The sequence below is a fragment of the Herpailurus yagouaroundi genome, unplaced genomic scaffold (assembly GCF_014898765.1).
Source record: "Herpailurus yagouaroundi ecotype Mexico unplaced genomic scaffold, PumYag 100, whole genome shotgun sequence".
In the NCBI taxonomy this organism is placed as follows: domain Eukaryota; kingdom Metazoa; phylum Chordata; class Mammalia; order Carnivora; family Felidae; genus Herpailurus; species Herpailurus yagouaroundi.
In genome coordinates this window covers 79,859,145-79,876,109 of record NW_024412391.1, presented here as the reverse complement: position 1 = coordinate 79,876,109, position 16,965 = coordinate 79,859,145, and the positions used below count along the sequence as shown (strand labels likewise).

The window sequence follows — 16,965 nt, the reverse complement described above, 5'->3', positions numbered from 1 at the left end:
TCAGAGACAGGGGGAGACACAGAATCAGAAACAGGCTCCAGGCTCTGAGCTGTCAGCCCAGAGCCCGACGCGGGGCTCGAACTCACGGACCGCGAGATCGTGACCTGAGCTGAAGTCGGACGCTTAACTGACTGAGCCACCCAGGCGCCCCTCTCTCTGTCTCTCAAAAAATAAATAAACGTTAAAAAGTTAAAAAAAAATTGTTTTTTTTGAAGTTTGTAACAACAGAAAATGCAAATGTGTAATGTTAATTTGAAAAAATCAGACTGTAAATTGGTATATATGTTACAATTATACCTAGTTTTTTTTAAACATGTTTAAGGAAAAAAGATCTGCATGAAAATATGTCAAAAATGTTAGCAGTAATTGTCTTTGGGTGTTGGCATTTTGACCAGTCCTTAAAATAATTCCTTCTTTTTCTATGATTTCCACATGTAACAAGTTTATATTTTACCATAGCATAAAATATTTTAAAATTGATATTATGATTTTACAAATGCCTCTGGGTAGCTCATGTTTTTTTATTTTTTTATTGAAGTATAGTTGATGTACAGCATTATATTAGTTTCAGGTGTACAGCATACACCTGAGTGGTTCAGCATTTATATACATTACAAAATGCTTGCCATAAGTGTACTTACACTCTGTTACCATACAAACGGAATGCAATATTTTGACTCTGTCCCCTGTGCTGTACATTTCTTTTTTTTTTTTTTTTAATTTTTTTTTTCAACGTTTATTTATTTTTGGGACAGAGAGAGACAGAGCATGAACGGGGGAGGGGCAGAGAGAGAGGGAGACACAGAATTGGAAACAGGGTCCAGGCTCTGAGCCGTCAGCCCAGAGCCTGACGCGGGGCTCGAACTCACGGACCGCGAGATCGTGACCTGGCTGAAGTCGGATGCTTAACCGACTGCGCCACCCAGGCGCCCCTGTGCTGTACATTTCATCTCAACGACTTATTTATTTTATAACTGGAAATTTGTACCTCTTAATTCTCTTTACCTATTTCACCAATTACCCAACCCTCTGACCCTCCCTTTTAACAGTCACCAGTTCACTATACTTATGAGTCTTTGGGTGGGGGAAGGTTTGTTTGTCCCTCTGTTTTGTTTTTTAGAGTCCACATATAAGTGAAACCATATAGTATTTATTTTTGTCTCACTTAGTGTCACTTAGCATGATACCTGGAGGTCTGTCTATGTTGTTGCAAATGGCAAGATCTCATTCTTTGTTACGGCTGAGTGATATTCCATTATATATATGTTCCACATCTTCTTTATTCAATCATCTATAGATGGACACTTAGGTTGCTTCCATATCTTGCTATTATAAATAATGCTGCAGTAAACATAGGGGCACATATATCTTTTTGAATGAATGTGTTTGTTTTGGTTTGGGTTGTTTTGTTTTGTTTTGTTTTTTCAAATAAATATCCAGAAATGGAATTGCTGGGTCATGTGATATTTCTGTTTTAATTTTTTTAAGAACCTCCATACTATTTTTCGTAGTTGCTAACACCCTATTATATTTATAACCCCAATACCCTATTATATTTATAAGCCCAACTTATAACCCTACCAACAGTGCATGAAGATTCCCTTTTCTCCATATTCTCGCCAAAGCTTAGTTCTTGTCTTTTTGATAGTAGCCATTCTGACTGGTGTGAGCTGGTGTCTCATTGTGGTTTTGATTTGCATTTCCCTGATGATTAGTGATGCTGAGCATCATTTCAAGTGTCTGTTGGCCATCTGTATATCCTTTTTAGAAAGATGTCTGTTCAGGTCCTCTGCCCATTTTTTAATCAAATTATTTGGATTTTTTGCTATTGAGTTGTATGAGTTCTTTGTGTTTTGAATATTAACCCCTTATCAGACATGTCATTTGCAAATATCTTCTGTTCAGCAGGTTGCCTGTTTGTTTTCTTGGTTGTTTCCTTCACTGAGCAGGATTTTATTTTGGTGTAGGTTACAAGTGTTTATTTTTGCTTTTATTATCCTTGCCTAGGGAGGCACATCCAGAAAAATATTGCTAAGGCCAATGTCCAAGACATTACTCTTAGGTATTTTATGGTTTCACATCTCATACTTCAGTTTTTAATCCATTTTGAGTTTATTTTTGTGTATGGTGTAAGAAAGTGACCCACTTTTATTCTTTAACATGTAGCTGTTCACTTGTAACACCATTTATTGAAGAGGCTGTCTTTTCCTATTGTGTATGCTTGCCTCCTTTGTCATATGTTAATTGACCATATATATGTGGATTTATCTCTGGGCTCTCTGTTCCATTGATCTATGTGTCTGTTTATGTGCCAGTACCATACTGTTTTCAGTACTATAGCTTTGTAGTATAGTTTGAAATCTGGGATTGTGATACCTCCAGGTATCAAAAGAACCAAAGATTTGCTTTGGTTCTTCAGAATCTTTTTTGGTTGCATACAAATTTTAGGATTATTCTAGTTCTGTGAAAAACACTATTGATAGGGATGATAGGGATTGATGGGGATTGCATTGAATCTGCAGATTTCTTTGCGTAGTTATGCACATTTTTAACAATTGTTCTCCCAATCTTTGAGTATGCTATATTTTTACATTTATTTGTGTCATCTTAAGTTTCTTTCATCAGTGTCTTACATTTTTAAGAGTACAGGTCTTGCAACTCCTTGGTTAAATTTGTTCCTAGGTGTTTCACCTGTAGTTGTAAATGAGATTGTTTTATTAATTTTTCTTTCTGCTAGTTATTATATAGACATGCAATTGATTTCTGTGTATTGATTTTTGTATCCTGCAACTTCACTGAATTCATTCATTCTAATTTCTTGGGGGTGGTGTCTTTAGGGTTTTCTATGTATATTATCGTGTCATCTGCAAATAGTGACAGTTTTACTACTTTCTAATTTGAATGGCTTTTATTTCTTTTTCTTGCCCAATTGCTGTGACTAGGACTTCCAGTACAATGTTGAGAGTAAAAGAGGCAAGAAATAGGCATCCTCACCTTGTCCTGATCTTGAGAAAATGCTTTTAGCTTTTCACCATTGAGTATGATGTTAGGTGTGGGTTTGTCATATATGGCCTTTATTAAGTTGAGGTATGTTCTTTCTGTACCTACTTTATTGAGAGTTCTTATCATTAATAGATGTTGAATTTTGTCACATGTTTTTTCCACATGTATTGAGGTGATCATATGATTTTTATCCTTCATTGATAATATGGTGTATCATGTTGATTGATTTGCAGTTATTGAACCATTGTTACATTCCTTGACTAAATCTCACTTGATCATGGTGTATGATCCTTTGAATATATTGCTGAATTTGGTTTCTTAATATTTATTGAAGATTTTGGGCATCTGTATTCATTAGGGATATTGGTTTGTAATTTTGGGTTTTTTGTAGTGTCTTTGGTTTTGGTATTGGGGTAATGCTGGCCTCATAGAATGAATTTGGAACCATTCCTTCCTCTTCTGTTTTTGACAAAGATAGGTATTAACTCTTTTTCAAGTGTTTGATAGAATTCTCCTATGAAGCCATCTGATCCTCAACTTTTGTTTGTTAGGGGTTTTTTGGTTACTGATTCAATTTCATTACTAGTAATCAGTCTGTTCAGACTTTTTTCTTTTTTCTGATTGAGTCTTGGAAGATTGTATGTTTCTAGGGATTTATCCATTTCTTCCAGGTTATCCAATTTGTTGGTGTATAATTTTTCATTCCTTTGTATTTTTGTGATGTCAGTTGTAGCTTATCTGTTTTCATTTCAAGTTTTATTCATTGGAATATTCTTTGTCTTAATGGCCATAGTAAAGGTTCATCAGTTTTATCAAAGAACCATCTCTTAGTTTCATTGATTTTTTTTTTTCTTTTTTTTTTTTTTTTTTTTTTTTTTTTTTTTTTAGTCTCGCTATTTCAGTATTTTCACTCTGATCTTTATTATTTCCTTCCTTCTAGTAACTTCGGGTTTTGTTTGTTCTTTTGCTAGTTCTTTTTCTTTCAGGTGTAAGGTTAGATTGTTTAGGTTTTTTTTTTTTCTTTCTTGAGGTACGCCTGTATTGCTGTAAACTTCCCTCTTAGAACTGCTTTTGCCATGTCCCAGAGTTTTTAGACCATTGCATTTTCATTTTTATTTGTCTCAAGGTAATGTTTTGACCCGCTGATTTAGTAGCATGTTGTTTAGCTTCCATATGTTTGCTTTTTCCTATTTTTTTCCCCTGTGATTCTAGTTTCATAATGTTGTGGTTGTAATAGATGCTTGTATGATTACTATGTTCTTAAATTTATTGAGACTTGTTTTATGGCCTAACATGAAATCTATCCTAGAGAATGTTTCATGTGCACTTGAGAAGAATGTGTATTCTGCTGTTGGATGCAGTGTTCTGTTTGTATCTGTTAAGTACATCTGGTCTAATGTGTTGTCAAAGCCACTGTTTCCTTACTAATTTTCTATTGGATATTCTATCCTTTGATGTAAGTGGGGTGTCAAAGGCTACTATGATTATTGTGTATTACCGTCCATTTCTTTTTTTACAACCATTAATTTTTCTATATATTTAGGTGCTTCTCTGTTAGGTGTATAGATAATTACAATTGGTATAGCCTCTCATGGATTGATCTCTTTATCATTAAGTAATGCTTTGTTTTGTTTCTAGTTACAGCCTATTTTAAAGTCTGTTTCATCTGGTAGAGTATTGCTACTCCAACTTTTTTTTCCTGCTTCCATTTGCATGGACTATCTTTTTCCATCACTTCACTTTTAGTCTGTATATGTCTTTATGTCTGAAGTGAGTCTCTTGTAGACATCATGTTCTTACATAGAGGGGTCTTGTTTTATCCATTCAGTCACTCTGTCTTTTTTGGCATATTTAGACCATTTACATTTTAAGCAATTATTTTTTTTTAATGTTTATTTATTTTGAGAGAGAGAGAGTGCGCGCACATGAGTGGGTCAGGGCAGAGAGAGAGAGAGAACCCCCAGCAGGCTCTGTGCTATTAGCATGGAACCTGATGCAGGGCTCGATCCCACGAAAAGTGAGATCATGACCTGAGCCAAAATCAGGAGTCAGATGCTTAACTGACTGAGGCACCCCCATTTTAAGCAATTATTAATAGGTATGTACTTATTGCCATTTTGCCAATTGCTTGCTGGGTTTTGTTTTGTTTGGGGGTTTTTTTGTAGCTCTTGTCCTTTTTTTTATTCTTCTCATGCTCTCTACCCTCATGATGTGATGACTTTCTTTAGAGCTATGCTTGGATTCCTTTATTTTTTTTGTGCCTATTAAAGTTTTATGGTGTGTGGTTACCATGAAGTTCATATATAACATCAGTCTATATTAAGTTGATAGTTGCTTAAGTTCAAGTACTTTTTACATTTTTTTGTTTTGTGTATCTGTTGACTAATATTTGTAGATAGTTGATTTTACTACTTTTGTCTTTTTACCTCCTTACTAGCATTATAAGTGATGGAACTACTATCTTCACTGTATGTTTGCTTTTACCAGTGAAGTGTTCCTCTCACCATGTTCTTCTCTTATTCTTTTCACTTAAAGACTTCCCTTTAACATTTCTTGTACAGCTGCTTGAGTGGTCATCAAGTCCTTCAACTTTTTGTTGAAGTTTGTCTTGCAAACTCTTTCTCTCTCCTTCCATTCTGAATGATAACCTTGCTGGGTGCAGTTCTCTTGGTTATAGGTTTTGTTGTTGTTGTTTTCCCCTCAGCAATGTGAATGTGTCACCACTCGCTTCTGGTCTGCAAAATTTCTGCTGAAAAGTCAGCCTTATAGGGTTCCCCTTGTATGTAGCTGTTTGCTTTTTCTCTTACTGCTTTTAAGATTCTCTGTTCATCTTTAATTTTTACCATTTTAATTACTGTGTGTTGGGATGGACCTCCTGGGTTTCATCTTGTTTGGGGCTCCCTTTATGTCCTGGAGCTGGTTTCTATTTCCTTACAGGTTAGGGAAGTTTGCAGCCATTATTTCTTCAAATAAGTTTTCTGCCCCATCTCCCCTTTCCTGTGACCCCTATAATATAGATGTTCTTATACTTGATGTTGTTGCAGAAGTCCCTTAACATATCCTCATTTTTTAAGTTCTTTTTTTCTTTTTGCTGTTGAGCTTGGTTGCTTTCCATTACCCTGTCTTTCGATCACTGATCTGTTCTGCATCCTCTAATCAGGCATTGATTCCCTCGAGCTTGTTTTTCATATTTTCTGTCTCTTTGTTGAAGTACTCACAGTATCATTCACTCTTCCCTCCAATCTTTATGGCTATTACTTGGAGCCTTTAATCAGGTTGAATGCTTATTTCCATTTTGTTTAGCTCTTTTTCTTGGATTTTGTCTTGATCTTTCATTTGGATCATATTCCTGTCTCATTTTGTCTGACTCTGTGTTTGTGTCTGTGTGTTAGGTAGGTCAGCTCCTTCTCCTGCTCTTGAGAGTAGTGGCTTTATATAAAAGGTGTCCTGTGGTGCCCAGTAGTGCGATTCCCACCTGGTCACCAGAACCAGTCTCTCCAGGAATGATTTCTGTGGGGGTTGTGTGCACTCTCCCGTTGTGACTGGTCCAGCACTACTGTGGGTGTGGTGCATTGACAGGCAAGGCTTCCTCCAACATAGCTGGCTTAAGGGTCAGGCTACAAACTGTGGCAGGTGTGTTGATGAATAGGGCTGCCCCCCTCTTCTGTCCATAGTTGCTTTTGAGAGGCACTAGTTCTAACCAGGGCTGCCCACCAAGTATGGTGGGATGGCCGCCACATTGGATGGGCGCCTTTGGGTGGGGTGTTTCTGCAGGGAACATGAGGTGGGACAAGAGTGTTAGCAAGGCAGATGGAGAGTGTCACAACTGGCTCCCACCAGCATCGGGACAGCTAGGCTGAAGGAGGGAAGGAAAATGGCACCTGCCAGCACTTTTCGTTCTGGAGAAAATTCCTACGGAATTTTCTGCTCCTCTGGCACATACTGTATAATTAGTAAATCTCTGTCACATATAAATAACCCAGGCAATTTCAAACTGCTGCCTCTGTGCTGGGTCTTAGAGCAAATGATATGGCGTGTTTGCCCTTTAAAAGCAGAGTCTCAGGATAGCCTTCCAGCTCCTGGAGTGAAGTAAGCCCTGCTGACTTTCAAAGCCAGATGTTAATGGGGGCTTCTCTTCCCTGTGTAGAGAACCTCAGGGCAAGGGTGCCCAGTGGGGACTTGATCCCTTTACTCCCCAGGGAGGACCTCTGCACCTGTGAATTCCTTCCTGCTTAAGGGTTGCCACCCCACGGATTTGGTTCCCAGCCGCACCTCTTCCCCTCTTATCAACATGACTTTCTCTTTACATCTTTAGCTATGGAAAAGCTGTTCTGTTAGTCTTCAGGTCCTTTTCAGAGTGAGTTGCAGTGTGTGCAGTTGCAGCCTTGATGGGTTCGTGGGAGAAGATGAGCTCAGGATCCTCCTACGCCGCCATCTTCCCAAGCTCCTCATCTTTATTTTTAGTTTTGATGCATAAAGTGACAAACTGTCTAAATCTGGCTTGTTTTGTAGATAAAGCAATGGTTTTAAAACATCACCCAGACAAACGGAAAGCAGCTGGTGAACCAATCAAAGAAGGAGATAATGACTACTTCACTTGCATAACTAAAGGTAAGAAAATACCTTAGAGTCAGGAATTTGTAATGGTGGTGATCATTAAGTGCTAGGATTGGATTTCTAGTGTATATACTGTAGTTAATTTAAGTATACCATGACATTTAAAAACACTTTCGGTTATATCTGGTTGTTTCTGATAACCCACCCAAAGCAAGGTTCTCTCAGCCAGCAGCATCAGCAGCACCTGGCAGCTTATCAGGAATGCGGCAACCAGGTCCCCACCCCAGATCCACTGACAGTCCGTGTGTTAACGAGATCTTCTGGGGATTCTTATATGAGAAACTCATCCTGCAGTCATTTCATCCTAAGTGTTCTCTAACAAGAATGCTAAGTTATTTCTCCGTTTCAGATACTTTGTAGGACTAAATTGTCCTCAGATGTTTTGCTAATTTAAATCCAAAAGTTGATTGTATCCTGCTGTGGGACTCAAGATGACGTTTATTGCTGTTTACATAGCCATATCTTCGTTAAGCAAATTAATATAGATTGTTACCATATCTAAGTGTGTGTTGTTAGGTGTGATTTTACATTTTGATGATAGCTTTTTAAAATCGTGTACACCCCTTTCAGACTTACTCTTTTGGGCCTACTCTTATGTAGTGCTCAAGATGCTAGATGCTAAAGGTTCTTTGTTGGGGGTTTTTTTGTGTTTTTTTTTTTTTGTTTTGTTTTTTTTTTTTTTTTACAATCTTGGACTCTAACAGTTAATTTTCTAGCTATTTCTATTTCCTTGGAGTCATGCATTCTTAAGGGATGAGTATTTAACCACTGTTTTGTCACTTGCCTTCCAGAAGAGGTACTGAAAGAAGTTATGAAGTCAGATTCTATCCAGTAGCACTAGTGGTATCATTACCTGTATTCAATATTTTCCTTCCCACAAACACACACAATTTTTAAATATGGAAAATAACCTTTTAAAAAAAATGTTTATTATTGAGAGACAGAGAGACACAGAGTGTGAGCAGGGGAGGGGTAGAGAGAGGGGGAGACACAGAATCCAAAGCAGGCTCCAGGCTCTGAGCTGTCAGCACAGAGCCCGAGGGGCTCAAACTCACGAACTGTGAGATCGTGACCTGAGCCAAAGTTGGTCAGCTAACTGACTTAGCCACCCAGGCACCCCGAAAAATAACTTTTTTTTTAAAGGAAGGGGATTTTTTTCTCACAGAGAAAAAATGTAGCATCATAGTAATGTGACCTTACCATTTCTTCCTCAGCTTATGAAATGTTATCTGATCCAGTGAAAAGACGGGCATTCAACAGTGTAGATCCTACTTTTGATAACTCAGTTCCTTCTAAAAGTGAAGCAAAGGACAATTTCTTCGAAGTGTTTTCCCCAGTGTTTGAACGGAATTCTAGGTGAGTTAAGGGATCCCCTTGTGATCAGAATGCTATATTGGCCCGCTTCATGTAATCTTCCAGGTTTCTGCATTTTTCCCCTGATAAAAGTTTTGTTCTCTTTGTCCTTCTTCTGTACAGTATTGAGCCCCTCTGGTGAATGTGCTGCTCTCATTTATTTTGCTCTCTGAACAGAAGTTCTGCCTTTTTTTTTTTTTTTAATGTTTATTTATTTTTGAGACAGGAGTGACAGAGCATGAGCAGGGGAGGAGGGGCAGAAAGAGAGGGAGACACAGAGTTAGAAGCAGGCTCCAGGTTCTGAGCTTTTAGTACAGAGCCTGATGCGGGCCTCGAACTCACAAGCTGTGAGATCATGACCTGGGCTAAAGTGAGACACTCAACCAACTGAGCCACCCAGGCACCCCAGAAGTTCTGCCTTTTGATGGTGAAATTCCTTTACACCTCATAGGATATTTTTCTTTTTGATTTCCTTTGTGGGAAAGAACAGTAGCTGACTTTATGTAGTGTGATATTTTACTTAGGTGATAGTCATTTCCCATTCTTTTGCTTCCCTTTTACTGATGGGTACATACTCTTTCTGGCCCCTTATCATCTGATAAAGCTTTTGTTCTTTTGGAACTGTTTTCTTGGAGCATTTCATTATCATAAAGTTCTCTGACAAAGGATGAGATATCTTTTTTTTTCTCTCTTTTGGTGATTTTTTTTTTTTAATGTTTATTTATTTTTGAGAGAGAGACAGAGCACAAGCAGGGGAGGGGCAGAGAGAGAGGGAGACACAGAATCCGAAACAGGCTCGAAGCTCTGAGCTGTCAGCACAGAGCCCAAGGCAGGGCTCGAACTCACGAGCTGTGAGGTCATGACCTGAGCTGAAGTCAGACACTGAACCACCCAGGTGCCCCAAGGATGAGATATCTTTAATGTTACTGTATATGTAATTTATTTCATCGAGGTCCGTTTTTAAATGGTGTATATCGATATTCTGTGTTTTTTGGTTTCATCTGCACTGGAGGGTTTCCTTAGAGCACAGTGTGGCTGCATGTTGGAATCACCTGGAGAGGCTAAAAAACTCCTGATGGCTGTGTTCCACTTGGAGAAATTTTAATTTAATTGTGATTTCAGTTTAATTAGCTTAGAATGCCTGTAGGGTATTTAAATACTCCCCGGTGATTCTAATGTGCAGCCAGGCTTAAGACCCACTTCATCGGCTTAGTGCAACTTAAGTACTTTCTCCATCCACTCTCCTCATTTTTTTATAATAGTGTTGAAGGTGGTAAAAACAAAATGGTGTAATACATTTTGTTGTGGAATGGTTTCATAGAGTAGAAAACATGGGTCAGTAACTGCCACAGAATCCTTTCTGAGATGATGGATGAGCTGCTTTAGAAGTCCTGACTCTTTGTGGGGATGGTCATGGCAATGAGAAGGTGGGGGAATCTTCCCTCTATATTAACCTTTTTAAAAATCTGGGGGGTGCACAGGTGGCTCATTTGGTTGAGTGCTTGACTCTTGATTTTGGCTCAGGTCATGATGCCACAGTCCTGAGTTGGGCTCCCTATTGAGTGTGGAGCCTGCTTAAGATTCTCTTTCCCTCTGCCCCTCTCCCCCGCTCACACTCTTACTCTCTAAGAAAAAAAAATGTGAGCCTGCAGGTTGCTTCTTTGCTGCCTGTTTAGAGGCAGGAGTATGTGAGCTTGGGAAAGGGGGCACTGCCTGTTTTTCCTAGCTAGTATGGCAGCCGCCACAAGCCTGTAATTTGTAGAACTGAAGACAACCTGATGGTGAGAACATTGTTCCATTGTTTTCCCCAACCCCATCTACCCTTGTCCTCTCTCCCTGCTCCTGTATTGTTCGACACCTCACTGCTGATCTTCCAGCCCCATTTCTTAGTCACAGGGGATGTAGAGGATTTATAAAAAATGTTTTTTAATAAATTAGTTTGTTGACCTTTGTACAGATTTTGAATTGAATTTTTGTCTTTTATTATTTCAGATGGTCAAATAAAAAAAATGTTCCTAAACTTGGTGATATGAATTCATCATTTGAAGATGTAGATGCATTTTATTCTTTCTGGTAAGTGAATACACTGTTCCTATGATGCTGTCATTTTTTAAAAGGATAAGTATGCAATAAATACTTGATTTTTCATAAATTTCTTGAAAAATAGGGGTGCCTGGGTGGCGCAGTCGGTTAGGCGTCTGACTTCAGCCAGGTCACAATCTCGCGGTCCGTGAGTTCGAGCCCCGCGTCAGGCTCTGGGCTGATGGCTCAGAGCCTGGAGCCTGTTTCCGATTCTGTGTCTCCCTCTCTCTCTGCCCCTCCCCCATTCATGCTCTGTCTCTCTCTGTCCCAAAAATAAATAAACGTTGAAAAAAAAATTTTTTTTAAAAAAAGAAAAATAGAATCACAGAACAAAAGCACTTTATTCAGAAATAATCATAATAGTTTTCACATACTGCTGTAATCTCCTACGTGATATTTAGGCTTCTGTGATTTTTAAAATCTGTTTTCTAATCATCACATTTCTAGATATCAAGCATACTATTAAGGAGCCATTTGATTTCAGTAAAAATGAAAATATTTTCATTTGTCTTGCTATTAAAAATACTTGAATACACAAGGAAGGCAGTGCTTTTTTGTCTCTGATTCACTAATGTTTAATGAACACAATACTCATGGCCAATTTGTATTACATTTGCTATATTTTCTGATTAAGTATCTGGTAAATGAAAACATGAAATTGTTGTGAAACAAAAATAACCATATTTAGCTCTACCAGTTGTAGTTGCTTTTCCCTTCAGAGGATACAAATCAGAGATATAATAGCCACTATGAGGGCTGCCTTAAGGCGTGACAGACTAGGAAAGGAGAAAGTAGGGAGAACTTAAACAAGTTCCAGGCAAGAGAAAAAGCTAATGGAGAGATGGCAGGGAGGTGTGAGTTTAGTTTAGGGGTGAGAAGTATACTTTTAGATTTTCATACCAAATCAGTGTCATTTAACAAAGAGGAAGAAGACGACTTGAGCATAGTGTTAGTGCCACCATGTGAGGGGCGCTGTCTGCAAGACAACCTTGCCTTTAATGTTTCTTAGCACTATATGCACCTAACTTAATCTTACAAGGAAGATTTTTTTTATTTGTTAGCTTGATTTTTTTTTTTTTTAATTTCTATTTTAGGTATAATTTTGATTCTTGGAGAGAATTTTCTTATTTAGATGAAGAAGAAAAAGAAAAAGCAGAATGGTATGTATGTAAGTCACTAATAAAGGAAGATGGTTATTTGTGATGATGTAAAAATATACTACATATATTTTTTTGTATAAATTTTCTCTTTGTGTATCATTTTTTGAGTTGAGTGTTTTGAGATCCCATCTCACAAGTTAAACTAGATGGGGCCAAATGGTTAGGGTATGTTAACAAATGACCAACGAATATAATTGTCACAAAAGCTCAATTCAGCAAATTATTTTTCTTCTGTTTGCATAACTGGTTTAATTTTAGTTTTCTTTGTGTGTGTAGGGAAATACCTTCGACATGAATATCTAAAAAAGTCAACAAAAATTAATACTAAGTAGAATCACCCTTTAATGTTAATATCAGACATTATTTACACATAAATTTATAAAATATTACATTTTCCAGTCATACCATCTATAACCAATACTTTGTTTCCAATATTTTATAGTCGTGATGAGAGGAGATGGATTGAAAAGCAGAACAGAGCAACAAGGGCACAAAGAAAAAAAGAAGAAATGAATAGGATAAGAACATTAGTTGGTAAGTATAATTAGTATTTTTAAAAAGGTTCTTTGGGGGCGCCTGCCTGGGTGGCTCAGTCAGTTGATTCTGGGTCAGGTCATGATCCAGGGTCGTGGATCAAGCCCTGTGTCACACTCCGTGCTGAGCATGAAGCCTGCTTAAGAGTCTCTCTTTCCCTCTGACCCTGTTCCCTGCTCACAGGTGTGCACTCTCCCAAAATCAGTCAATTGATTTAAAAGGATCTTTAGTTAAATGTTAGAAATTGAATTAGAAATTGAAAAAATTAACTTTTTTTTCTGGTAGACAATGCATATAGCTGTGATCCAAGGATAAAAAAATTTAAGGAAGAAGAAAAAGCCAAGAAAGAAGCAGAAAAGAAAGCAAAAGCAGAAGCAAAACGGAAGGAGCAAGAAGCTAAAGAAAAAGTAAGGTGACATTTGATGAAGCTAGACTTCAAATTGTTCATAAAATCTTTAATCTTCAGATCTCTTTTAAAAACTATAATCTTGAAGTAGAGAATTAGGTGCGACTGTGCGTAAATCTTGGTAAGTTGGTACCATTGATAATTACAGGGATATTTTTTACCAGCAAATTCTTACTAAGCAAAAACATGTCGTATACATTCCTTTAATACTATGTTTATTTCTAATGTTTCTATTTTATATTTTTAATAAATGTAGAAAGAACTTTACCAGCTGCTTTTCTCCGTTTAACCTTCCATCTTCAATAAGTTGACATATCACATTTTTTCCTAATTTATTAAAAGATTGAATTTGTAAAACAGATATTTAGAAATCCTAATTTTCTTATTAAAATAATTTTATTTTCCATTAAAGCAAAGACAAGCTGAATTGGAAGCTGCTCGGTTAGCTAAAGAGAAAGAAGAGGAGGAAGTTAGACAACAAGCATTATTGGCAAAGAAGGAAAAAGATATCCAGAAAAAAGCCATTAAGAAGGAAAGGCAAAAACTTCGAAACTCATGCAAGGTGCGTCAGACTGTGATTGAACCAACACTAGGTAACAAGTAAATCCAATTGCTAATTAAACTTAAGAATATTTCTTTTTTATATTATGTAAATATAATTAAACTGGTGTACACATTTTATCTCATTTAAACATCTCTTAAATCCTTAAAATGCTTTTAAATTCATGTTGTTTTTTTTAATTTCATGTGCAACTGTGATCAAGGCTTTTTTTTTTTTAACATAGCCATCATGCTATTTTCAAACCCCCAAAAGACTTGTTTAATATTCTAATAGTCCATATTCGTATCTTTTTTATTATCCCAACAATGTCTTTGTATAGTTGGTTTATTCAAATTAGGATCCAAATAAGACCATTTCAAAGGCTTTAGTGTATGTCTCCTATTGTGTCTGTAACAGGTCCCCATATATTTTAATATATGCCATTCTGAATCTTCAGTTGATAATATAATTGAAATGACTCTGCCCTGTCAGCAGGCTGTGAAAAAGGTTTAACCAGAATACAAACACAGGTGGTCTTTTCAGGCTTTTGGTTGGTGAGAGGAAAGTCTAAATAGGAAAAAATGAAATGTTTTCCTCGGATTTCACCAAGAAAATTGTTTTGAGAAGGATGCAGTGTATCATGGTGGTAAAGGGTATGGGCTGAGAGCAAGCTGCCTAGCTTTGAAGTCATTCTTCACTTAACACTATCTATGGGCCCTCAGGAGGTTACGTCAACCCCTTTGTGCCTTAGTTTCCTCACCTACACATTAGCTGAATTGGTACCTAGTAATAGTGTTATGATGTTTAAATGAGAACATTCCCACTCAGTATGTAGCATATTTGGCATATAATGAGAAATCAGTAAAAAATTTAAAGAGGCCAATTAGAAAATAGAAAGCTTGAATAGTTCTTCGAGATGATGCATAAACGAGGGTTAAAGTTCTGACGTTACATGACTTTGTTTTTATTGCTCCTTTCCAGGAGTTCATGTATTCATTCATCATATATCTGGTGAGCGCTTACTATGTGCAAGCAGTCATAATTGATGTAGATCTAATGATCATACAGTCCTTGCCTTCCAGAAATCTGGTTAATGGTGGAGAATGACAAGGGAACAGGCATTTCAAACACTTTATCTTACTAGGATGAGGAAGGACCAAAAAACAGGTAGTCAAGGGAGGTTTTCTGGATCTAGTAGGATTCGTCCAGGTGAAGTAGTATGTGTATGGGGTCAGAGATGAGAGACGTCAGGGAGCACTGAGAGAAAGCAGAGATCCATGAAGTGCGGTTTAATGAAGCAAAGGCCACCGAAGAGGTAAAGAGCCAGGTCTTGAAGGATGTTCTGTGTCTTGCTAGTTCGTATCTGCTCCTGAGTTGGTTTCGGTCAGGATGCTGAGGGAAGGCTTGAGGCAGAAACAGTTGGGAGTCTTTTGCTATAATCCAGGTGAGAATATTGTGCCTTTCAGAGAGGGTGGGAATAGAATAAGGTGAATGAAACGAGCCAGTATTTGGGAGGCAGGACAGGCTGCTGCCTAGGTGATACTGATTGTGTGCTGGAGGGAGGTAGTGTTAGTACAGGAGTATTTACATGTGTTCCCGTGTCTTGCATGGAACCCTGGATGGATGCTGGTATAATTCAATGAAACAGAAAATAAAGGAGGAAAAAGCTGAAAGGAAATGAAGAGTTCAGTTTATAGCCCTTTCCACCTCTGCCAGTTGACTTCAGTTTAGGGCATGTTGAGCGCACTGAGATGCACAAATGGAAATTCTGAGTGGGTGGTTGGGTGTACAAGTCTGGAGTTCTGGGGTCACGGTCTTCTCTGTCTCAGTGGCACTAGGAGCCGTGTGAGTAGATCACCCAGAGAGAGGGCTGAGAGGGAGGAGGGTGGGGGATGCAAACACCCAAATTTAGGTACTGAAAGAGGAAGAAGAGCCCGAGGAGTGACGCAGACAGGTGGGAAGAAAATCAGTAGTGCTTTTTGGATGCTAGGGAAGGGTCAGCAGTAAAAGCATTGGGACCTTAGTGAGAGCCAGACTGCGTGCATTAAGGAAGCAAGGAGAAGTAAGGAATGGGAGACATTGGGCATAATCCTTAATCATAATTTTTCTAATATCTCCTGTTCCTTAACACATTACATTATCTTTTTAATTTCACATTTAAAATTTCTAGCAAACGTTACAGTTGAGCACACAGAAGATAGAACAGGCAGCCTAACAAAGAGAACATTGAGTACTCATACAGAATTTGATTCGTAGGTGGTTCCGAGGAATCCTTCTTTTATAACATCCAGAGATATTCCACACCATCACCTTTTTTCTGTTTTGCTTCTCCATCGTCTTGGTAAAAGCATTTTTACTGCTAGCTGGTCAGGGGAGAGCCCTGGGAGTATGGTTGTTAATGTTCAGAAGGCCATACGTTCACTTGAGGTATCTCTTGAGAACTTAATGCTCTGTTTATTGTGTTTATGGACATATCATTCAGTGTCAGTAGATAAAAAATGAAAATGTTTGTGTTTGTGCTTCTAGACCTGGAATCACTTCTCTGACAATGAGGCAGAGCGGGTTAAAATGATGGAAGAAGTGGAAAAACTTTGTGATCGGCTTGAACTAGCAAGGTATAACCATAGGAGGGCTGTTGCAGTCTTTTCTTGGGCTTTGGATAAAGTTTCATCCCTTTTTTTCCTTTAGCTTACAGTGCTTGAATGAAACACTCACATCATCTACAAAAGAAGTAGGAAAGGCTGCTCTGGAAAAACAGGTAATAGAAGAACGCGTCCCTTCTACCTGTATTTAGCGTTTAGTTCTGCTTACAATATTGCTTTCACCTCAGGATTTCCCCACCTTACATAGAAGTTACTAATAAAGGCGAAGAATCTCATTTCTCTTTGTGTCCCTCAGTATGTGCTACTTCTAGTAAGCGCTTTTGTTATTTTAAATTGGACTTTGTCTGTATAGTTGTTACCATGTATAGTGCTTAATTTGTGTATCTAGCACGTTAATAATTGTTTGACTATTCCTTGAGCATTTTTGTAGGACATTAACATTTAGAACCAAAAGAGATGTTTGTTCTGTCTAGTGTATACCTTTTATGGTACAGATGAGGAAACAGGCCCAGAAATCCAATTTAATGCAGTAAGTATTAGTACCTACAATATACAGCACTATGCCTAAGTAGTTTGGAGAAATGCTTAATGCTGTTGCTGCCACAAAGGAGTTCAGGAAACTACACTGAGGAAAAAAGGCCTGAGGACCAAAAGATGGAGGATCTG

The 16,965-nt window shown here is 37.9% G+C and overlaps 1 protein-coding gene across 3 annotated transcripts in view; it reads left to right on the top strand.

Annotated features, from left to right (window-relative positions):
- The window catches only part of DNAJC2 (DnaJ heat shock protein family (Hsp40) member C2), a 37,538-nt gene that overhangs the window by 15,941 nt on the left and 4,632 nt on the right, over positions 1–16,965 (top strand). For all 3 annotated transcript variants that reach the window (XM_040472857.1, XM_040472859.1, XM_040472858.1), the window contains 9 exons: positions 7,516–7,614; positions 8,835–8,976; positions 10,966–11,046; positions 12,150–12,215; positions 12,658–12,749; positions 13,035–13,156; positions 13,568–13,717; positions 16,223–16,311; positions 16,385–16,454. In XM_040472857.1, coding sequence (XP_040328791.1) covers positions 7,516–7,614; positions 8,835–8,976; positions 10,966–11,046; positions 12,150–12,215; positions 12,658–12,749; positions 13,035–13,156; positions 13,568–13,717; positions 16,223–16,311; positions 16,385–16,454 — 911 coding nt within the window. The remainder of the gene's footprint in view (positions 1–7,515; positions 7,615–8,834; positions 8,977–10,965; positions 11,047–12,149; positions 12,216–12,657; positions 12,750–13,034; positions 13,157–13,567; positions 13,718–16,222; positions 16,312–16,384; positions 16,455–16,965) is intronic.